Genomic DNA, 23,727 nt, shown 5'->3' on the forward strand with positions numbered 1-23,727 from the left:
CCCCAAAACACTAAAGAAAACCATCAAGCAACAAGAGACCAAGAGAAGAAACAGAGAACACAAAAACAACCAGAAAAAAAAAAAAAATGTAAATGGCAGTAAGTACATACCTACCAATAATTACTTTAAATGGGCTAAATGCTCCAATAAAATTACATAGGGTGGCTGAGTGGATTTTTGAAAAATCTATAGGGGGAGCCCAGGTGGCTCAGCTGGTTGAGCGTCTGGCTCTTGATTTCAGCTCAGGTCATGATCTCCCAGTTTTGGGATTGAACTCCTCATCAGACTCTGTACTGACAGCGTGGAGCCCGCTTGGGATTCTCTCTCTCCCTTTCTCTCTGCCCCTCCCCTGCTCACAGAAGCGCCTTCGCTCTCACACTCTCTCTCTCTGAAAATAAATATTTTATAACATATCTAGGGGCTCCTGGATGGCTCAGCTGGTTAAGCATCTGACTTTGCCTCAGGTCATCATCTTGCAGTCCATGGATTCAAGCCCCATGTCAGGCACTGTGCTGACAGCTCAGAGCCTGGAACCTGCTTCAGATTCTGTGTATCCTTCTCTCTCTGCCCTTCCCCCACTCACACTCTTTCTCTCAAAAATAAACATTAAAAAATATTTATAAAACTATATGCTGGGGGAGCCTGGGTGGCTCAGTCGGTTAAGCGGCCGACTTCGGCTCAGGTCATGATCTCGCGGTCCGTGAGTTCGAGCCCCACATTGGCTCTGTGCTGACAGCTCGGAGCCTGGAGCCTGTTTCAGATTCTGTGTCTCCCTCTCTCTGACCCTCCCCCGTTCATGCTCTGTCTCTCTCTGTCTCAAAAAAAATAAATAAACGTTAAAAAAAAAAAAGGACTTGAAAAAAAAAACAACTATATGCTGCCTACAAGAGACTCACTTTAGCTCTAACGACACACAGACTGAAAATGAAGAGATGGAAAAAGACATTCCATGCCAAGGGAAAAGAAAAGAAAGTTGGAATAGCAATACTCATATCAAATAAAACCAACTTTGAAACAAAGACTGTAACAAAAGATAAAGAAAAGACATTATATAATGATAGAGGTGTCAATCCAAGAAGAAAACAGAACTTTCATAAATATTTATGCATCAAAATAAATACAGGCGCCTAGAGGCTCCTGGGTGGCTCAGTCAATTAAGCACCCAACTTCGGTTCAAGTCATGATCTCACAGATCCTGAGTTTGAACCCCCATGGGACTCTGCTTACAGCTCAGAGCCTGCTTTGGATTCTCTGTCTCCCTCTTTCTCTGCCCCTCCCCCACTTGTGCTCACTCTCTAACTTTCTCTCTCTCTCAAAAATAAATAAGTAAACATTTTAAAAAAAATAGGACCTAAATAGATAAAGCAAATATTTACAGACAAAAAGGGAAAAACTGGCAGTGATACAATAATACTGGGGACTTTAATGCCCCACTTACATCAATGAATAGATCATCCACATAGAAAATCAATAAAGAAACATTGGCCTTAAACAACACATCAGACCAGATGGGTTTAATATACAGAACATTGCATCCAAAAACTGCAGAATATACATTCTCTTCAAGTGTGCATGGGACACTCTCATAGATATATCATATGTTAGGCCACAAAACAAGTCTCAATAAATTCAAGAAGACTTAAGTCATATCAAGCATCTTTTCTGATAACAACGGTATGAAGTTAGAAATCAATTAAGAGAAGAAAACTGGAAAAAAACACAAACATTTGGAGACTAAACAGCATGCCACTAACCAAGCAATGGGTCAATGAATACATCAATAAGAAAATCAAAAAATACCTTGAGACAAATTAAAATGGAAATACAACTTTCCAAATCTATGGGATACAGCAATAGCTGTTCTAAGAGGGACATTCATAGCAATACAGACATATTTCAAGAAATAAGAAAAATCCCAGATAAACAATCTAAATTTACACCTAAAGGAACTAGAAAAAGAAGAAAAGAACAAGACCCAAAGTTAGTAGTAGAAGCAAGGAAATAATTAAGCTCAGAGTAGAGATAAATGAAATAGAGACTAAAAAGGATAATAGAAAAGATCAATGAAAGTAATAGCGGGTTCTTTGAAAAGATACACAAAATCAATAAACTTCATCAAGAAAAAAAGATTTATCAGACTCCTCCAGAAAACAAGAGAAAGGACCCAAATCAATAAAATAAGATACTAAAGGGGCGCCTGGGTGGCGCAGTCGGTTAAGCGTCCGACTTCAGCCAGGTCACGATCTCGCGGTCCGTGAGTTCGAGCCCCGCGTCAGGCTCTGGGCTGATGGCTCGGAGCCTGGAGCCTGTTTCCGATTCTGTGTCTCCCTCTCTCTCTGCCCCTCCCCCGTTCATGCTCTGTCTCTCTCTGTCCCAAATATAAATAAAAAACGTTGAAAAAAAATTAAAAAAAAAAAAAAAAAAAAAAAAAAAAGATACTAAAGAGAAGTTACAACCAACATCACAGAACTACAAAGAATTATAAGAGACTATCACAAATAATTACATGCCAACAAACTGGACAACCTAGAAGAAATGGACAAATTCATAGAAACACACAACCTTCCAAAACTGAATCAGGAAGAAACAGAAAATCTGAATAGACCAATTACAAGTTATGAAAATGAATCAGTAATTTAAAAACTCCCAAAAAACAAAATTCCAGACCAGCTTCACAGGTGAATTTTACCAAACACTTAAAGAAGAGTTAGTGTTTATCCTTCTCAAATTGTTCCAAAAATTAAAGAGGAAGTAACAATTCCAAACTCATTTTATCCTGATAGCAAAATCAGACAAAGACACCACAAAAGAAAGAAAATCTCAGGCCAGCATCCCTGATGAACATAGATGCAAAAATCCTCAACAAAATATTAGCAAACCACATTTGACAATATGTTAAAAAGATCAAACACTATGGTCAAGTGGGATTTATTCCAGGGATGCAAGGATGGGACACCATCGGCAAATCAATCAACGTGATATGCCACATTAACAAAGTAAAGAATAAAAATCATATGAGCATCTAATTAGAGAATAAGCTAACTTATTAGTTACAGAATAAGCACTTGACGAAATTCAACATCCATTTTTATCCTCCTGGCCGCTAGGCACCATGATAGCTAGCCTGTGTGGCCCAAGCAAGGTCTTCCAGGCATTAGGCTGGGCAGCCCTCCTTGGGGTCCCAGACATGAGGCCAAGAACACAGCTGAAAGTGGAGGCCTGGTATGTGGATCCTGGAGGGAGACCGTAGGATGAGATGGTCCAGGCCCCAGGGGGGATGGGAAGAACCTGCAGCAGGAGGGCCAAACTGTAGGTGGCCCTTGTCTCACTCCAGTGCTTGCCTTGGGTTGTACCTTCAACATCCATTTATAATTAAAAACTTCCAAAAAGGAACATAATACCTCAACATAATAAAGGCCATATATGATAAAACTACAGCATGATAAACATCATGCTCAATGGTGAAAAGCTAAATGCTTTCCCTCTAAGATCAGGAACAAGACAAGTTCTTGCCCCTCTTGCCACTTTCATTCAACAGTGCTGGAACCCCTAGCTAGAGCAATCAGATAAGAAAAATAAAATGCTTGATTCAAAATGTTAAGGAAGAAGTAAAACTGTCACTATTTACAGATGACATGATACTCTATAAAGAAAACCCTAAAAACTCCACCAGAAAAAACTATCCGAATAAACGAATTCAGTAAAGTTCCAAAATACAAAACACGCAGAATTGGTTACATTTGTATATACTAATAATGAGCTATCAGAAAGAAAAATGAAGAAAACAATCTTATTTACAACTTCATCAAAAAGAATAAAATACCTGGGGATAAATTTAACATAGTAGGTTAAAGACCAGTACTCTGAAAACTGTAAAAAGATTTTATTGATGAAAGAAATTGAAGACAACACAAATAATGGAAAGATACAATGTGATCATGGGTTGGAAGAGTTAATATTGTCAAAATGTCTATACTACCCAAAGCGATCACAGATTCAATACAATCCCCATCAAAATACCAATAGTATTTTTCACAGAACTAGAACAAATGATATTAAAATTTGTATGGAACACCAAAAGACCCCAAATAGCCAAAGCAATCTTAAGAAGGAAAAACAAAGCTGGAGATATTATTCTCCCTGATTTCAAGCTACACTACAAAGCTATATTAATCAAAACAATATATTACCGGCACAAAACAGACACATAGATCAATGAAATATAATAGAGAGCCCAGAAATAAACCCACATTTGTATAACCAATTAATCTATAACAAAGGAGGCAAGATATACAATGGAGAAAAGACAGTCTCTTCAATAAATGATGCTGGAAAAACTGGACACCATATGCAAAAGAATGAAACTGGACCATTTTCTTACACCATACATAAACTCAAGGTGGATTAAAGACTTGAATGTAACACCTGAAATCATAAAACTCCAAAAAGAAAATACAGGCAGTAAGCTCTTTGACATCATTCTTAGTAATATTTTTTTGGACTCGTGTCCTTAGGCAAGGGCAACAAAAGCTGTACCAAACAAATGTAATTACATCAAACTAAAAATCTTTTGCACATTGAGGGAAACCATCAACAAAATAAAAAGGCAAATCTACTGAATGGGAGAAGGTATTTGCAAGTCATACATCCAGTAAGAGGTTAATATCCAAAATGTATAAAGAGAATTTATCCAAGGGATACAGGAGTACTGATGCATAGGGGCACTTGTACCCCAATGTTTATAGCAGCACTCTTAACAATAGCCAAATTATGGAAAGAGCCTAAATGTCCATCAACTGATGAATGGATAAAGAAATTGTGGTTTATATACACAATGGAATACTACGTGGCAATGAGAAAGAACGAAATATGGCCCTTTGTAGCAATGTGGATGGAACTGGAGAGTGTGATGCTAAGTGAAATAAGCCATACAGAGAAAGACAGATACCATATGGTTTCACTCTTATGTGGATCCTGAGAAACGTAACAGAAACCCATGGGGGAGGGGAAGGAAAAAAAAAAAAGAGGTTAGAGTGGGAGAGAGCCAAAGCATAAGAGACTCTTAAAAACTGAGAACAAACTGAGGGTTGATGGGGGGTGGGAGGGAGGGCAAGGTGGGTGATGGGTATTGAGGAGGGCACCTTTTGGGATGAGCACTGGGTGTTGTATGGAAACCAATCTGACAGTAAATTTCATATATTAAAAAAAAAATAAGTTATCAATACTTTGGCAACTTGGATATAATAAGATATAATGAAAGATAAATTTAAAATTATTCCCCAAAGCTGTGAACATTTACAGAGTTGAAATAAATAATTTGCTTTGAACAAAAATAAAAAAAAATGTATAAAGAACTTACACAACTTATTATTAAAAAAAAAATCTCATTTAAAAATGGGCAGAGGACTTGAATAGACTGTTCTCCAAAGAAGACCTACACTAACATGAAACAGGTGAAACATGAAAGGTGCTCAACATCACTAATAATCAGGGAAATGTAAATAAAACCATAATGAGATATCACCACACACCAGGCATAATGGCCATTATCACAAAGAAATCAAAGATTTTTATTTTTTTAGTAAGATAAGGATGTGGATAAAAGGACCCTCAGACACTGCTGGTGGGATTTTAAGTTGGTGCAGCCACTGTGAAAAATAGTATGGAGGTTCTTCAAAAAATTAAAAATAGAACTACCATATGATCCAGCCATTCCACTTCTGGAAGAAAACAAAAACACCAATTTGAAGAGATATATGCATCCCCATGTTCACTGCAGCATTTTTCACAATAGACAAAATATGAAACCAGCCTAAGCGTCCATAAACAGATGAATGGTATAATGAAGATGTGGTGTATATATGAAATATTAGCCATAAAAAGAATAAAATCTTCCCATTTGTGACAACATGGATGGACCTAGAGGCTATAATGCTAAGTGAAATAAGTCAGACAGAGAAAGACAAATACAAAAATGATTTCACTTATATGTGGAATCTAAACAACAAATGTCATATGTCAACGATATCTCATTAAAACTGGAAAAAAACAAAAGACCCTTGAGTGCTACAGCTAGATTAAAACCTAGACTTCCGGCCCCAGAGCTGCACACTAAACCACTACGCGTGAGTGCTATAAAACAAACAAACCACATTCATTTATCCTTTTCTCTAGTGACATTTAGGTTGTTTGCAGTTTTCCTTACTATGAACAAATTTCAATGAACATCATTGTGCCTATCTCCCTTCGCATGCATACGTTGAATGTTTCCTGAGGCTATATACATCAAGAGGAGTAGCTATGGGATCCTTTTTTGTTTTTTGAAAGAACAGAGCAGGTGTTGTTTAAAAGTTTCTTCCTTTCAGAAAAATGTTTTTCTCTGATAGAATATATGTTCCATGAAGGCAGGAATGTTTTGTTCACTGCTGTATTCTAAGCAAATAGAAGAATGTCAAGCACATGAGACATACTCAATAAACACCTGCTGAAGGTATGAATGGTTCTGGAATATTAAGCTCTATTTCCTTAATTATGCAAACTCATTTTATATAGCCCCAAACTGTATGAGGAGAATTTCTAGTTACTCATCTTTGTACATTGAGAATTTTACCTAACCCTTGGGTTTACCCCCAAAGGGGACTGGAAGAGAGGATTCTTCTTGGATCCCAGTACTTCCTCTGATGTTACTGGTATTCTTTTCAAGGATTTTATTTCTTTTTTAATATTTATTTTTTTATTTTCAGAGAGAGAGAGAGCGAGCAGGGGAGGCACAGAGAGAGAGGGAGAATCCCATGCAGGCTCTGTGCTGTCAGTTTCCCAGGAACTGTGAAATAATGACCTATGCCGAAACCAAGAGTAAGACGCTCGACCATCTGAGCCAGCCAGGTGCTCCCTCCTCAAGGGCTTTAAACTGGGAAGTAAGGAACAAGTTCTATGACCCAACACCCTGAAGAGAATGGGGAAGGAACCACGGCTGTTAATGACTTGGGACAGTCTCCCCTGAGGCCTGGTGTGGCTTGACCTTGTTGGTGCTTCCAAACACCATGTCAAAGCTGAACCTTGCCCTATTGTAAAGAGTTGGAAAGATGCAACTCAATCAGTGCCAGCCCCATGGATACCACCAAGCCACCATGGCTAAGGAGACTGCAGCAAGGAGTTCCCAGTCTGTCCTACTGCTCCCTCTTGCTCTTACCCCTCGTGCCTCCAAAGGAGGGCATGTGAATGTCTACCAGACTCCCAGATAGCCCTCAAGGGCCAGTGCATCCCACTCCACTCTACCTATGAGAACTTCCTTTTTTTGTATGTGAACAACTCCCTTCTGTAGAATCTAGCAATGGTACAGGTGTCCCCATGTTTCTATTGTTGGTCACTTCAGCCATGCTCAGAATAGGAGGAATCAGAAGCACACCTACCTCAGTGTTAACTTGTTTTTTGCTGTGCTTTCCCAAGATGTCCTAAGTCAGTTATAGACAACAGAACAGTGGTTGAACGGAAAACCGTTGGCTGCTGCTTCTCTGTGAAAGCAGCTGCATCTTTGATTCTAATTTTTAAACCCCTTTTTAGTGTGACTCCTGGGTGGTGAAGGTGGCACATCCAACATCTTCACGTGTAAAACACAGGAAGGATTTTCTTGTGTACCGATGGAAGAGGACTTTGGAGTGGATGGCTGTACCTGTGCTTTGTTTCTCTCATCTATTCTCCACAGCCCATTCATTCTTTTACACCTCGCTTTGTGTGAATAATCTCCTTTTCACTTTTGTGCTTTACTCGAGTCCCATGCTGACAACTGAGCTGGCAACTGTTAGGAAGCTTCTGGCACTGACAAATCCATCAAATATTTAGTGACGTAGGCCTACTAGATGCCAGACCTTCTCTCAGAAGCTGAAGAAAAAATATTTCCTGATATCAAGGAGCTCACAACACGTCTCACAAAGCTACCTTCTAGTAAAATAAATAGATAATAAATAAGTAACCATATGTCAGGGGGTGCTAGTGTAAGGGAGAAAAGGAAGTCAAAGTACAGGGCAAAGAATGCTGGAGAGGTGCTACTTTCGAGAGCAGAGAAAGCCCCTCTTAAAATATCCTTAAAAAGTGTGAAAAAGAACATTGAAATATCCTCGCTATACAATCACGCCTCAACAGGATTCCCTAGTAACTATGAAAAGCAGATGTATGTGTGTTTGTTCATGAACATCCCTAGTAGGTAAGACCACTTTGTGTATTACAAAATCTGGAATCTCAGGACCAAGTGCATGATTCTCTGATTCTAATTTCCTCGCTTATAAAATGAAATCAACCATATCGTAGGGTTATTGTAAAGATCCAATAAGCCAGCGTCTATAAACTGCCAAGCATACAGTTAGCACTCAATAAATGTATACTTTCTTTCCTTTCTCCCTTCTCTTTTCCCGGCTCTTACCTTGATAAAACCAGATAGCCTTCTCCCTAAGTCATACACATGATGCCATAGAGATCCTTATGAAGGAACAATCAGAAATTAGGTCAGTTTTTCCTTATTGTACAATGTCCTCAATCCATAGAGCCTAGGTCTCTTTAGATAATTTGGAGTGAAAACAAACAATTCCTTATTGGGTTCCTCTAGAGTCTGAATGGGCCTAGAATGGTGCCATTAAATAGAGAAGAGTTCATTGAAATGCCAAGAGGGAACTAAGTCACTAGATTGAATTACAAATGTCTTATCCTGTGAGTAGATGAGGAAGGGGCTTCAGACCCTCAGGGGGTTGGATATTGACTACATCTCTCTCCAACATACCATAATCAGGATAAATATGAGTACTTATTAAAAAATCTAAATCATCCCCTCCCATTGTCCCAGTGGTACCACATTAATAAAGAAAATTAATTCCCTGGTATTTTTTATAGCCAAAGAAATATATCATCAATAATGACAAATAATAAAAGGTGACTTTCTTACTCTAAGAGTTAATCCAGGTAAACTTAGCCCTTTTAATAGACCACGTAAGCGTTTTTTAATTAAACAACAAATTCAAAACCAACTTCATTAGTCTCTCACGAGGTCACTCCCAGTGGCCTCTTCCTTTGGTGCAGAAGTAAAAGCTCTGCACTAGAAATAGGAAGTCATCCCTGTGACCCTGATCAAGATGTCTAACTTCTCAGTGTCTTAGGCTTGGATTAGATTAAGGGAACATCTTGTGCATGTCTGAGATCTTCCTATGAACACATTCTTCCCCTTTCATTTCTTCCTCTATTTCTACTGCTTCTCTAGTCATAAACCACACCTGCAATATTATCTTGGTCCAATTCAGCAGCGTGTTCTTCTACTTTCCCAATGGCTCCGGGACTACGATGGTGGAGAATCTCCTGTATAGCTGGGCAGCCTTTCCACCAAGTAATTATAAACACATAGCGCACTGTATATTCTTCCTCCCTGTGAAACATTTAAAGCATAGTCCTTATTCATATTCATAGTCCTTATAGTCCTTATAGTCTATAAGCCTATAGTCCTTATAGTCCTTATTCATCCCAACCTCCAGAGAGAGGTGTTGTAAGGACTCTCAGAAGGAGCTCAGCAGAGAAGCTTAAAACCCACCTTAGGAAAATCATTAAAAATGTAAAAAAAACTAGTAGTCTCTCCAAGTAGACTTCAGTGAATAAAGATCTGATATGTCCACCTACCTGATCCTTTATTTTCATATACACAGACTTGGAATACCGCAAACTTTCTATTTTGACCTTGCTTTTATTTATAAGAGCCCTGGCCTCATAAATAAAAATGCATGGCCCAAGCCTGCTGGCCGGGTAGGCCGTGGAGCACAGTATGCTTTGGGCTTTAACCTCTCACTACTACAGTTAGCTAACTTAACTGATCCCTTCTCACTGCTTCCCACACGTCACCGTGTCCGCTTGCAAAGTATACCTTCGTCCTTGCCTCTGTCTTATCATTGTGTCATGTCAGGAAAGCATCCTCTCGCTTCCTTGGAAAGTTTAGTGCCAAAAAATAATGAAACGGTATTTCACTCAGTGGAAAATTTCATGTTATCCAGAGACATGAACAAAAGAAAAGATAGCTGTCGGCAAACATCCTTTGCGCCCGACTGAATCCATGTTGCAAACCATTTGTGACACTGCCAAAGGGAACCGGAACATGGCAAAAGATGCAACATGTACTAGAGCATGGTTCCTAGACTTTGACTGAGATATAAAGATTTAAAGAAACTCCAGGGAACTGACATAAGGTTGACAACACTTTTCAAATAAGGCCTAAAAACAGAAGGAAAGACCACCCTTTACTCTTGCCATTTCCTTTCAAATGGACAATTTAGTGGTATATCCATGAAATGGAATATTATTCAGCCATAAAAAGTAATGAGGTTCTGATATAGGCTACCACCTACAAGAACCTTGAAAACATTAAGCCAAATGAAATAAACCAGACACAAAAAGACAAATATTGTTATGATTCCACTTACATGAGGTATCTAGAGTAGTAAAATACGTAACAATAGAAAACAGATCAGAGGTTACCAGGGGCTAAGGAGAAGCAGGGATGGGGGGGTTATTGCTTAATGGGTAGAGTTTCTTGAAATAGATACTGGTGATGGTTGCCCAACATCATATAATTAATGCCACTGAATTGCACACTTAAAAAATGGTTAAAATGGCCCCAAAGGGGGGATATTTTCTCACACACACACACACACACACACACACACACACACACACACACATTGCAAAGCATAGAGGGAAACAAATCGTCCACAGATGCTTTCATTGATGTAAGAGGAAAGGATAGATGCAGATCCAGGTGAGTTTTTCAGTGCAGCTGTGGAAACAGATAGTTCTGGATCATCTGCTCAGAGTGAAAGGGTCTTGGGACTGGAATCCTATTTCTTCTATCAACTCGGTACTCCTTTGTGCAGGTTTTGATGTTTCCGGTGATCTGGCTCTGTGTTAACCTAACCAACACATTCACAGATATGAACCATCCACTCAATCAAGCCATCCTCCTCACTAGCCTAGAACACCCAGTTCTCCCAATTCATGTCGCTAATCCTTTTTCTTTGTTCAGCCATATCCTCCCCATCGTCAAGGCCAGCTCAATAACCATTCCCACGTGGCAGAGACGATCTCTTCCAGAGTTTTCCTATCTTCCTAACCATCCTCAGTGACCAACCTGGTCTTGAACACCAAAAGCACATAAAATGCTCTTCCCCATCAGAGCTCACTTACCCACAGTAGTGCATTGATTATTGTTTTCCATTTGTTAGTCTTTTGTGAGCTCCTTCTCTTAATCTTATTTATTGAGCAAGTACTAATAGTCTTTTAAGTACCCAGCAAATGCTATTATTGTTGATTAGTGAATAATTAACAAGAGTTAGTATTTATGTAGCCCACGAATTCCACAGTGCTTTCACACATATAATTACAGGATCACTGTTTACCATAGTATCTTAAATCCCCACAAAAAACTTATTAATGAAATATTAGCTCCATTTGAATGAAAAAGACCTGAGGTGTCAAAGAATCAAGTGGCGCATGCTAGTTCATATGCTAATTAATAATTAACAAAATATTTAATAATTACTTGATAACAAAATTAATAACAGTAAGTAATTACAATCAATCTTGTGTATTAAAAAAGTCTCCTACTATATTTCCAACTAAGAATAAACCTAGGAAAGATTTTTCATATAGAAAATGACACATTCATCTTGTTATTTAGTAAGTGTTTTGTCACACAACCTGAGTCTATCTAGCCAAGTCATTCCACAAAACTATTTTCAACTTTAAAAAGTTAACAAGTAACACATATTTGTCATAGAAAAATGAGAAAATAAGTCTGGCAGGAAAAGTCCATAATCCTACTATCTAATGTCAACAACCACCAACAGATACCTTTTTACACATTTCATGTGAGTATATGTAGACCCTCTTTCTTTGAACAGAAAATGGGATTTTTTGATAGACAGCTTTGTTATTAGGCTTTTTAACTTAATGAGGGGAATGAATATATTTGCATGTCAAATACATCTATGTTCCCATTAATGACTGTGTGACTTATAAGCTAATCCTCTATTTCTGTATGTTTAAGTTGGCTCACATTTTTTTTCTATCATATAAAAAACTCTGTGATGAACACTCCCCTATATTCATGAGCTTGTCCAATTACTACCTTAGGATGAATTCCTGGAAGTAGGAATTAGAGGTCAATGGTAAGAAACTATTTTTGAAATGTTTGTGGTTTGTGTTTTGTTTTGTTTTGTTTTGCATGAAATAGAGGTGATAAAACAGATTTAGGGGGCATGCTAAGTTTTTAGTATTCTGTTGTACTCAAATTTTTTTTAAACCTGGTAAAACTCTGTTTTTTAAATATGTCCAAAGAATTTAAATAGAAGGTTTCAACATTCAAGCCCCTTCAAACTATAAAAACATATTGGTTGAAAAGCATAAAAATCTAACAGTGATTTGGAAGACAAGACATATCCTAATTTCAATAACTTTTATTATTTCTTTAATCAAATGAGAAATAACAGCAGAAAAAGAAGAACCCACATTTGTAAAAACGATCTCCTCCAATTTTTTAAATTTTTATTTTTCGGATTCAAAAAATACATATTCATTATAGAAAATTTGGAAAATACATAGAAGAAAATATGAATTTCCAAGAATCCAACAATACATAAGAGAGCCTTACAGTTTTACTACTTTCCACACATGTGTACTTTTTAACAATTTGCCATTTTCCTTCTCTCGCCCACCCGACGCCCCAGAAGAGAGGCGAAGGCAGGTCCTTGAGGACCACGGCCTGTGACATCCACCATACCACTCTGTCCTTACTGCAGGCCTCCCTTCTTGCTGAGCTGTGGCCTGGTTCCTTGCTTACTCCCCAGACTGCTTTGTAAATGCACCGCCCACCCCCCAAAGTGCCAAGGCTCCTCTGCCTCCAGAAGTCCCAAGCGGGAGAACTCACAAAGTCAACTTCCAGCTAGCTGCCTGCTTCATTTCAGGGCCAGGCTTCTCCCAAGTGACACCTTGAAGATTTATCTCAGCTGATCAACGTCTGAAGCAGCAACTAATACCTCTTAAAATGTATATAGCACATTAAAGTTTAGCGAGTTCTCTCACACACATTTAACCTCTGCAAGAGTCTTCTGAAGTGAACAGAGCAGATATCCTTATTTAACACAGAAGGAAACAAGGTGCAGAGGAGCCGAGGAAAGATCATACATAGCTAGTGAGTGGCAGAGCTTGGACTGGAAGCCATAAATTGACTCCAAGGTCAGAGCTCTTTACCTAGCCGTTAAACCGTGCTTAAGTCTGACAACTAGAAATTAAGAACCAGAAGGGTCTTCAACAGATCACCTCATCTAATCCCTTCTTAGTATTCACACATAAGGAAAATGAGTCCCCGAGAAGCTAGGTGATTGCCGAAAGTCACCAGCTTTCGTGATGAAGAGAATCTAAAGGCACAATCTTCAGACTCCCAGGCCAGTGCTCACGCCAGTCGTCCCTAGAGAGATGTTCTTTAATAAGCTGGTCTCTCATCCGGTGTCTTCTGCTTAGCCAAATGTCAACCAGGAATTAAAATCCTAAAAGTGTAGAATGTTAGAGCCAGAAGGAACCTTAAAGACCACCCAGGCCAACCCACTGACTTTACAGATGAGGAGTCTAAGATCCAGAACCCATGGCTTCTGACATTCAATTCTATGCACTTTCCTTCCAACTCATCCTATCACTTCCCTTCTGAGTAGTTAAAAACAAAATCTGGCCAAAGATGTTTACTTCCTTCTTTGACATTCAGTGTGCCACAGGCCACAGATCAGCAAAGTCAAAGTGAAACTAAATGGGATTTGAATTCAGAAGATACTTAGTTTGTAACAGATGTACCCACCATGACTGTAGCATGAAATATCCAAGTTCTGCTGCGTTCTAAGCAGCCTCCCCCACTCTCCGCCCTCCACCTCCATAACCAGACAGCAGGTCTATTGAAATGTGTGTGTTTTAGGAAAGGGCACCAATGACCCTTTGGAAGTCACCCATCCTTTAATCTGTGAAAATGTAGCAATATTGTTTGGCTAAAGACTTTTACTCCACAAATCAGCCAGGAATCCTGATTAAAGCTGGCAGCACATCACCAAGGCTGTCACAGTTCCCTGACCCAGTGGACCCAGATCCTGCTCTCACCATCTTTGTATCATCTGTGTATCATCCAAATCAGCTCCTGAAAGTATGCTACCTTGATTCTCCTGTAGCAGGTCCATGGTTCTATGGCTAGCCTTCTTTCTCTAGAGATGGAAAGCTCTTTGAGGGCAAGGCACTACTTCTGCCATTGCCCCTAGCTTCAAGAAACTTGAAGAAGGGTAAACAAAACCATGTGTAAAACCAAGCGCAGTCACAGAGGTGTAAACAGGAAGCCAAGGAGCCCAGAAGAGAGCATCTACTGGTGGGGAGGGGTAGCTGCTGGGTAAGGTAACAGATCCGAGCCTTAAAGGGCTAGTGGAATCAGTCGGGCAAAGGTAGGCGGAAGGCAAGCCAGGCAGGCGGGCCAGCGTCAGCACAAGCAAGGAGAGAAAACAGTTCAACGTTGCCGGAGCATCAAGTGCAAGGCGGGGAGTGGTGGGAACTGAGGCTGTAGCGGTGGGCCCAGCTCCGAGGCGGCAGGCAACAAGCCCGCGTAATTCGCGCTGACCTGTACCGGGAGGGCCGCTTACGCAATTCGCGAGTAAACGAATTTGGGCGCCCATTACGAGGCTCTGTCAATGACCGCCAGCCGCGGCCGCGCCGGCCCCCTCCCCCTTGCACCTGTGCGCCTTCGCAGCTGCCAAAGCAAACGCAGCGCTGCCTTAATCCGCTAGATTTTCAACGCGGGCCGCACGCCCCCCCCCCGCCCCCCGCCCCCCGGCCGCGGCCACTGCTGCCTTGGGTCCCCCGCCCCCTGGCCCTGTCGCGTCTCCGCTCGGGTTTAAAACGCCTGTTGACGCACTGTGGCGAGTGCCTGCGCGCTAGCGGGCGGCCCCGCGGTTTTCTCTGCAGTCGCCACCGGGGTTCCTGAAGAAGAATCCCTGCGGGCCTCCCGACCCCGGGCTGGGGGCGGCCAAGGCTCCCTCGGCCCGGCTGGCCCGGGGCCTGGCTCGGCGGCCGGGCAGGGGCCGGTGCCATCTGGGGCTTGCGCAAGGCGCAGTGCCGAAATCCGTTCTCCCGGGAAAGCGCAGCATGGAAACAAACAGGACGGGCCGCCCTCCTCTCCCGGCCCGCGGCCAGGCGGGCACCGGGGACGGCGCGGGCTCCCCCGCAGCCGGGCTCGGGCCGGGGCCGGGGCCAGGACCCCGGGCGGCCGCGGCGGCGGCGGGGTGGGGGGGGGGCACGGAGCGGAGCGGCTCGGGGCAGGGGCTCGCTCGGCCGGGGTCCGCGCGCCGGCGCCCAGGCCGATGTCATTACCTGGCCAGTGTAGTTTTCCCCGAGCCCGGGAGGCCTCGCAGGAGGTAGAGATGTTTCCTAAAGCTGTGGCGGCGCGGAGGTGTCCCACGCGGGGGCGGCGGGGCCGGCGGCCGAGGTTGCTGCTGCTGCTGCTGCTGGAGGCTCAGCCTCCCAAAGGATTCAAGAAAACTCTCCTCCATGGGGTGGGGGCCGGCTGCGAGAGCCCCGGGTTTCCTTTCCTGAAGTCACGGTCTTGGCCAAAGCTGTTGTTTTTGTGGCTCTCCGGCCATGTGATAGATGGAGGGGCGGGCGCTCGGAGGCCAGCCCCTCCTTCCCACCCGACTGAACCGCGCTGCGTGGGAGGGGGCGTCCCTACCTGGAAAGCTGGGGACGCTGGGAGACTGGCAGCCAGGAAAACCTGAGTGACGCGCTCTCCCCGAGCCCCCCCCCTCGCCCGCCCCGCTCTCGGACTCCCTCCCTTGCCTCTCGGTGCCCTTCGCCCAGTGGCGGGAGGGCCTGTCTGTTGGGACACTGGGACACTTCCCCCGGGCCGCCCGCCGTGGAAGTCAGGCTCTCTGCAACAGCCCTCCTCCACCCCACCCCCGACTGGCCTAGACCTTGAAAGTGAAATAATTTTAGTTGACGATTACAGAACGTGAACAGCATTTTGAATAGTTAACAGTAAAGTCCATTGTCCTCCCCAATTTGTGAGCACCAATATCTGGCTAGTGTCCCAGCTGCTAACACCACTGTCCCGGGCCTCTATCGTTTTTGGTTTTTTTTTTTTTTTTAATCCTTCTTTATCAGCCTGCCAAAAAAAACATTCTTAGAAAGCTTTGCTGCCTCAACATAACTTTAAGTCTCTCCATTGGAAAAAGCACCCCTTAAAACTCAGATTGATCTATCAATAGTAGCATAAACTGGGGCTCACGGGAAGGAAAGACCGTATTGCTCTGCTTCCATCTGAAAAGACATGGCCTCCCCAGGAAAAGGAGCAGTCTACGGAAATCCTTTCTAGGGAAGTATCCAGAATGGAGTTCTAAGTTCCAGGAACTGGTGAGCGCCAGTTGGTTGATCACCATAGCACTCTCCAGTATTTCACACTCAAGAGTGTGACAGAGCGATCCTATTTTTTGAACCAAAATTCAAGATGCATGGACTGAAAGAGACAATATTAAAAATACCATGCTGGAAAGATCCAGGAGGTATGGTGGCTTTGGCTGTAATAATTATTGTAAAGCAAATACATTTTGCTTTTGGCAGCCAAGGTATGAAAATTTTGAAAAGGAATTGTGAAGAAAAGCAACTTCCTTCTTAAACAAAATCCAGAGATTTCACAAGAAACTTTGGAAGGAAGGCCCAAGTAGGGAGGGGCTCTGTGCTGAGAATCCAACCTTGGGATTCCCCTGGAGGGGTGGGGGCAGGGAGATGAGCTGCTTGCTCTTCCTTGAAAATCCCTTCCTAGAATCGGAGGTAGGATCTTGACACTGCTGAGAAACATGAGAATTTCAAAAGCTGCTCTACATATTAGGGGAAAACCATAAGGAACAGAGAACGCACATGACTCATAAAAATAGCGATGCTTTCATGTACATACCCCTTACTTCTGTGTGTTCTATCATACTTCTTACCAGAGTGTTTTTGCCCAGCCTCAAATACTACCCTTTTCGTTCTAGACTTGCACTATCCAAAACGAGTACCACCAGCCACAGGGGGCTGTTGAGCACTTGAAATGTAGCTAGTACAAACAGAGATTAAAATACACACTGAATTTTGAAGGGGCAGTATGAAAAAAAGGTAAAATATCTCAGTAATTTTTATATCGATTATGTGTTGAAATGATAATATGTTGGGTGCATTGGGTTAATATGTTATTAAAGTTAATTTCATTTGTTTCTTTTTGCTTTTTTAATGTGGCTACTAGAAAAGTTTAAATTACACGTGTGGCTGGGGTGCTTCTATTAGTGCTGCATAAGACCTCCATCCACTTCTATGTTCCTCTACAGAGGGGGGCCCAGGCAATGTGGGATGGGGCACAGGAGGACACACAGCTTTGGGGTCTAGAGGTTTTGGCACAAGGAATCTGCAGGGTCTGTGGCAGATGGAACTACCAAGTAGAGGCTGGGAAATACGAGTGTGCTGTTCAGAAGACGGGTCTGAGCTAGAGACAGAGTTTTGGAAATCCTTGCCCTATGAAAAGAAGACAGATAATAGAGCAGACGGCTGAAGAGGGGGGCCAGGAGACACCAGCATTTGAGGGCTGTGTCTCTGAAGGGCATCTGCCAAAGGAGAGTGTGAGAGAATGGTCAGCCAAGCAGACAGAACTCGAAGGTAGAGAGAGGTGTATGGAGGCCCAGGGAGAAGGAGCTTCAGGAGCAGAAAATGGTCAGCAGTACCTGGAAGGGACCCTAGACACTTTTCCTTTCCCTCAAACCCCACGTTTAACTAGTCAACAAGTTCTGGCTGTTCTCTCTGATTTATTCCTCAAAACCACCCTGTTTAAAGCTATCTGTCTGTGTATCTGTTTCCTCCCACTAGACCGTAAATAGAAACGGTGTCACCCTTGCCACCCCAAGATCTAACAAAATAGCCTGACATTCGGAAGATGTATGGGTCCACAATTGTAATGTGGACCTAAACTACTTTCTCCACAGGTAGGTGTGACGGTGATAATGTCAGCTAAGGAGCAGTCGGTAAACATACGGACAGATCTGAGGGCCAGCTTGCTGTTAGCCTGCATTCAAATCTTTCCTGGTTCTATCTAGGTGCCAGCCTCCAGAGAGCTGGGCTACCCTCCAAGTCAGAGGACCCCTGTGATAACACTCCTTAGTGCCCTCATCTCAACCAACCAACTCTTGAGCTCTGGGGTTTCGTTCCATTTCTCGCTTACGTGATGACCAGCACAGTCCCACTTTGCTGCACCAGAAACCATTACGAAGACAGATGTAAAGAAAACTGTAGGTCATTTTCGGCAAATGAAGATACATTCAAATGTTTCTCTAATTGCCACTGTTTAAAAGACATGGAAAAATGAGGAGGTACACAAGAGGGGCTACTGAAAACCAGGAACTTAACCCTCAAACCTACGGTTCCAAATAACCCAGGATTTGGAATGCTTGATTATGAATCGGCCCCAGGTTTCCACCCCAGAGATGCCAAGATGGCAGAAAGTCTGAAGCCAGGATGGAGCTTCCCAAGACCCTTTAACACCGTAGAGCCATTTCAAACATGTAGGCAGTAGCTCTCGCAACTCTCTCTAGTCCTGTGTCTCTTCTTTCCCTACCAAGAATTATCTAATTTTTTTACTTAAAAACATACATTAGTCTTATCTCCATGTGTATTCCTCTTGTTATATAAGTGGTATGCATGGACAGGACAGGAAAGACGTCTACCTTTGCCTGCTTAACTGTTTCTGCGGCGGACTCCTGATTGTTCTGGCGCCTCCAACTTGCACCTGCTGTCACCTTTCTGCATAATCTGACCAGTGAGAGGTAGGACCTTGTCCTCCTCTCTTCTCACACTGCTCCCTCCCTGCTCTTCTCTTCTCCTTCCCCTAGAAGCCACGTGGAGGCTGAAGGAAGCTAGAAGTTAGGGGAAGGGGGACAAGGGAAGAGAAGTCATGTGGCCTCTGTGTTCCACCTGGCTGAACTGACAGAGGAAATGCACAGGACTCTGGTGGCCTGGGAGAGGCCCGCCACCGCAGAATGTTCTCTGGACAAGGCTGTGCCCCACCTGCTTCTGCCTCCCTGCCTCCCACATTCCATCCATTACTCTTTTCAGTGCCACACCCCTCCCCCAAGGGGAGGACCATATCTTTTTCACAGCATCTATGTGCCTCTGTACACAAGGGCACTTGAGGATTATAAGCTTTGAGGAGGAAGCCTGGGAGCAGAAGGGTAGCCCCAGCCCATTTTTCTAAAGCTCCATTCTGGAAATTAGGGCAAGATAATAAAGACAGTGCCTGGGAAAAACTAGGGACATTCTGGAACCCAAATACAAGCCTGGGTAGATGGTCAGCAGGTTTGTACCAATACAGCATAAAGGTGTTTCAGAACAGGTCACTACTTATGCTACACTCATTGTTAAAATATTTTTGTTAATTTTGTTAATGTTTATTTATTTTTGAGAAAGAGAGAGACAGAATGTGAGCAGGGGAGGGGCGGAGAGAGAGAGGGAGATACAGAATCTGAAGCAGGCTTCAGGCTCCGAGCTGTCAGCACGGAGCCTGACACGAGACTTGAACTCACAAACCTCAAGATCAGGACTTGAGCTCAAGTCAGACACTTAACCAACTGAGCCACCCAGACGCCCCTCTCATTGTTAAAATATTCATAACAATACCCTTGGATAAGGGATGGCAGTGTGGATTCTAATGTATTCATTAGAAATCCATAAATGCCGCTGGTGAAGGCCTCTAGGAGAGCAAGGGTTTGCCAGATGTCAGAATCCCCTCTGTAGCTACCTGGGCTTGGACCCTGTTGCTGGTCAGCTCCTCCCTGAAATCATCCCATCCTGGGCCAAAGGCAAGTCCAGTTTCACAGTGGCTCTGAGAGCAAGACTCTTACGGAGTTCAAGCAAACACTGAAAACCCTGGTTTCTGTCTGGAACAGACCCACCATCTAATAGAAAGATAAACTAAAGCTGCATGAAAGAAGCGTAAGAAAAAGCACAGCTATTTTAAATAAAGCACTTAATTCCTAATAACTATGGCAGATGGAGCACAAATATTTAACTTCCACTCCCTCCTTGAAACCCCACTAAAATGTAAGAGGTTTTTTTTTTTTGGGGGGGGGGGCAGTTAGTTTGTTATTATTTTTAAGCATAAATTATAAGAAAAAAGACAGAATATCACAGTAACAAAAATTTGAAAACTAGAAAGCAAAGACCAAGTGTTAATTTGGCAAAAACAAATAAACAAACAAACCCAAGCCCCCCCAGAAATCCCCTGAGTTATAGAAAGCCATGAGTCAACACAATTTACCCTGCATAACCCATAAAATTTCAGGCACTAACTAGAAGATTTGGTGCTAGAAGTGGGCTTTAGCAGGCAGGTCAGTGGAAAGTCTGCTTGGGAAACAAACATCCAGAGTCAGGCAATTGCTCATCCCCTTGAGAAGCCCAGAGGTTTATTCCCTGGAGAAGATCAGACAGTATAGATAGGGTGGAGTAGGAAGTAAGATAAGACAGATCCTCCCTTTCTGAAAATAGAGGGATTAGGTAAATGCCTACTTGTTGCATAATCACCCCCTCATTTCTGTTTTTCAAATATGAATTTTCCTATTTGAAGACTGGTCAATACAAGTAAACTAAAACAGAATTTTGAAAGATGGTGCAATTTTGTAGATGGTGCAAGACCCACGATCCCTAACCAACACCCCTGAGGTCAGATATGTTTCAGAATTCAGAAAGCACCTGTTTGCCTATTGAAGGTACACAGTATGTGTGTATGTGTATATATATAACCTCACATTCTGAGTGGGGACTGAGCACCCCATGGCAATTACCCCGTGGTAATTAAACACATTCATATTTCAGCAACGAAATGTATGAATGGTCACACTAGGTAGGATAAATAAGGAGTAAAATTAACCTGTTTGGGCCAAGTTTTGCTGCCAAATTAGTTTTAATGCCAAGCTTATAAGAAACAAAACAAACTAAAAATAACTTGTGATTTTCAAAGCCTTTTCAATTTCAGAATTTGAGAAATGGAATCATGGACCTATACTTGGATATAAGGCCTACCCTTCCATCCTGATGCAATTTCAAAACAAACTACTAAAGTTTTCTGTGCCTTATTTTCTTCCATATAACAAATTAAAATAGGGCAAATATCTTCAAAATTAGATAATAAAAAGTTCAAGTTGTTACCTCTTTTGTTGAGTTTTTTATTATTCAGATAACTAATCAAGAATGGTTGGACAGATTATCCAAACCAATTTTGGTATCCAATGAGTGTATCGTTGAAAATGATCCTTTGGGCGGGCACTGGGCACTCTTTCTTGACGATTAGGGTCTTCAACAGCACGAGGAGGACTGGAGAATTCAACTACAAAAAAAAAAACACAAAACACAAGCCAAACAAGTCTAGAGAAAATGGTGACATATACAGAGTCTGGTGTCAGTTTCCCAGGCTCTTTCCATATTTAAATAAGCCATTACCCTGGTATCTAGGCCTTTACTCTGGCCCCACAATCCCCACACCCTGCTTGGTCCTGTCTCGTTGGAGAGTCAGTGTCCCTCACAATGCCCAACCTTCTGTCTCTAAATCCAAATCTGTTCTCTGCCTCATTCCCTGAGGATCCAGCTATTTACATTATAAAGTTAATAATAAATACACTAATTCATGCAAATGTGTTACCACGTTTATTAAGTCAATGTGTTGCTCTCCTAGGTAACACAATTTCTATTTTGCCTGGGACATTTTAAAGATGATGCTCTAACCCAAGGAGGTATTTAAAGAAATGGAATTAACCCTTCTAAGAGCCTATTATTTTTCAGGCACTATGTTAAGGACTTTGCACAATTATTTCGCTTAATCCTCATTTAATATTCCCATGACAGGTTGCTATTATAAATCTATCTTCTACACATGAACAGATTGAGGCTCTGAGAGGATAATTTGTTTAAGGTTACACAGCCAGTCAGCAATAGATTCAGGATGGGAACCCATTCTCCTTCCAGCACCCTGCCCCACCTCCTTACAGGAGTGACACTAAACACCCTAGCCACCAGCAGGAAGAGAATTTTGAAATAGGCAGGGACTTGTAGTTCCCAAAGCCAACCACATTCACCTGCAACTTCCCTCCTTATACATTTCTATCTACCCCTTGAGGTCCACTAATCAGTACATTATGCCAAACACAAAACAGGGAGGCATGTTCTCATTAGAATTGTAAAAAAAAAAACCCAAAAAACCTGTACATAGACATAACACTCATCAAGTTCCCCAACAAGAAAAGATGAATAATTAATAATTAGGGGTGACTGCTCTGCAGGAGACCAGAGGGCAGTTTAGCAAAGATGGAAGAGGATGGTCCAGGAAGTGTCCTTGACACAAAACATCCAAATTCAGCTGACAGAAAAGACCCCAAGTTGGCCACAGCCAAATATGTCCATTCTCGTCACACACTGCTTATAGTGGTGTCCCGCTGGGGCTGCCATATGTGGAGGGAGGTGCTGGGGGGGGTGGGAGGGAAAACACTCCCTTCCTAACTTGGTCCTAACGTAACCGCCATGGCAGTTTTCACTGCTATAGCCTCTGTCTATAGTACAATGCTGGAATTGAGGCAACACAATATTTGTCAAATGAATAAGTGAATTTCTTTACCTCCTTTCTCTGGAATTCCTCATAGCCTCGTATCCTTTCTCAGACTACTTTTATCCCACGTTTTCAGGTGGCCCCTTCAAATCCCTAAACTCTTCTCCCAAACCTCTTGTCCTTCTCCTTCTTCTTGCAGCAGAACCAGTTTTAAAACAAACAAAAACATTTTTTACGGAGTATATGTATATTTCTAGCAGAGGAATGGAAACAGAAACCTCTTAGAAATACGAGTTAAAATGAAGAAAGAAAACATATGGGTAAATGCAGAGTGCATTCAATTCTTATCAAATGCAGACACATATACACTAAAAAAATCATAGCAGCTGTGTTTATTTCATAATTTAGGCATTTTGAAAAAAGTGCAATGTATTTATTTTAATGTCAGCTTGATGTCAAGTTTAAAATATAACATGAGTTTGTCTCCATGTTTTACCTCCTTTCCTAGAGAATCTCCTAATATTTAAATATAACCTATATCCCTAATTCCCAGCTCTCGTCACATAACAATCTGGGGCAAAGGGACGGGGGTGGTAATCCCTCATAAACTGTGTGTTAACAGAACGCTCTAAAATATGTTCTAACCAATAAAGTTGGCAAATAAATTTGGTAACAACCATCTAAGCTTTGTTGTATTTCACAAAAAGATCTACATTTAAAGGAAATAGAAAATCACATGTGCACTGGCACACAGGGTTGCTATGGTAACAGACTACATTTTTTTTATATTTACTCTTCAAATTGCAGTACATGGAGCTATTATAACCAAATAATGTCAACATCCACTGCCTTCTGATTGTACTGAGGTCTCTGGAAGAAGTTGTACTTACGGTTCCAGAAATTCTCATTTTTAACCAATCTTCTTCTGTCTTTTCTAGAAATTATAATTAAAATACATATAATAATGATTAATATTTGGCATTGGGGTTAAGACTGCATCATTTAACTCATGTAGGAACAGTCTAAAAATAGCAAAATAAACCTAATAAACACAAATGTCCATTTTAATG

General features: G+C 42.0%; 2 protein-coding genes across 9 annotated transcripts in view; both read right to left on the reverse strand.

The window, feature by feature from the left end:
- Positions 1–15,831, reverse strand: part of N4BP2L1 (NEDD4 binding protein 2 like 1) — a 33,946-nt gene extending 18,115 nt beyond the window's left edge. For 2 of the 3 annotated variants that reach the window (XM_042949738.1, XM_042949646.1), the window contains exon 1: positions 15,421–15,831. In XM_042949738.1, the coding sequence (XP_042805672.1) occupies positions 15,421–15,599 (179 nt within the window). In that variant the 5' untranslated portion in view covers positions 15,600–15,831. The remainder of the gene's footprint in view (positions 1–15,420) is intronic. The other variant, XM_042949561.1, reaches the window with a different exon arrangement.
- The window catches only part of LOC122225967 (NEDD4-binding protein 2-like 2), a 106,088-nt gene that overhangs the window by 11,573 nt on the left and 70,788 nt on the right, over positions 1–23,727 (reverse strand). For 2 of the 6 annotated variants that reach the window (XR_006205440.1, XR_006205503.1), the window contains 2 exons: positions 21,268–23,591; positions 6,824–9,409 (listed from right to left, as the gene is read on the reverse strand). Coding sequence is in view for 1 of the 6 variants with exons in the window: in XM_042948714.1 (XP_042804648.1) it covers positions 23,568–23,591 (24 nt within the window). In the remaining 5 variants the exon portion in view is untranslated. Of the gene's footprint in view, positions 1–6,823; positions 9,410–20,214; positions 23,592–23,727 lie in introns of those variants that run through there. The other 4 variants (XR_006205466.1, XR_006205487.1, XR_006205462.1 and 1 more) reach the window with 4 other exon arrangements.

Source organism: Panthera leo, chromosome A1, assembly GCF_018350215.1.
Source record: "Panthera leo isolate Ple1 chromosome A1, P.leo_Ple1_pat1.1, whole genome shotgun sequence".
Lineage (NCBI taxonomy): Eukaryota > Metazoa > Chordata > Mammalia > Carnivora > Felidae > Panthera > Panthera leo.